Genomic DNA, 345 nt, shown 5'->3' on the forward strand with positions numbered 1-345 from the left:
CTTACTCTCTTGTGACAGTGCTTGGATAACCCATGTGAAGCTTTTGGAGGCGATGCTTCGAGTTGAACAATTGAAAAGCTTGCCTTCAGCAGAATCGATTTTAATCATAGCAATGCCGATGCTGAATATGCTTAAGAAAATGAGGAACCACACCTGAAATTACATGAAAGGAATATTTAGTAAGGTATACATATGAATGGCTCTTTAAGTTGTTTGTTGTGTGCCACCAGTTCTTACAAGGTTAGCTACCATTTTCACTAAAGAAAGTCATGGACGTATGAAGGCACATATTTGGAAGATATTTATCTCACCAAAAAATAAAGAGAAAAAGTAATAAAACTAATT

General features: G+C 35.7%; 1 protein-coding gene across 1 annotated transcript in view; it reads right to left on the reverse strand.

Annotated features, from left to right (window-relative positions):
- The window catches only part of LOC119588192 (glutamate receptor 1-like), a 9,385-nt gene that overhangs the window by 8,078 nt on the left and 962 nt on the right, over nt 1–345 (reverse strand). The window contains exon 2 of the mRNA XM_037936895.1: nt 6–153. Coding sequence (XP_037792823.1) covers nt 6–153 — 148 coding nt within the window. The remainder of the gene's footprint in view (nt 1–5; nt 154–345) is intronic.

The sequence above is a fragment of the Penaeus monodon genome, chromosome 23, assembly GCF_015228065.2.
Source record: "Penaeus monodon isolate SGIC_2016 chromosome 23, NSTDA_Pmon_1, whole genome shotgun sequence".
NCBI classification, from domain to species: Eukaryota; Metazoa; Arthropoda; class Malacostraca; order Decapoda; family Penaeidae; genus Penaeus; species Penaeus monodon.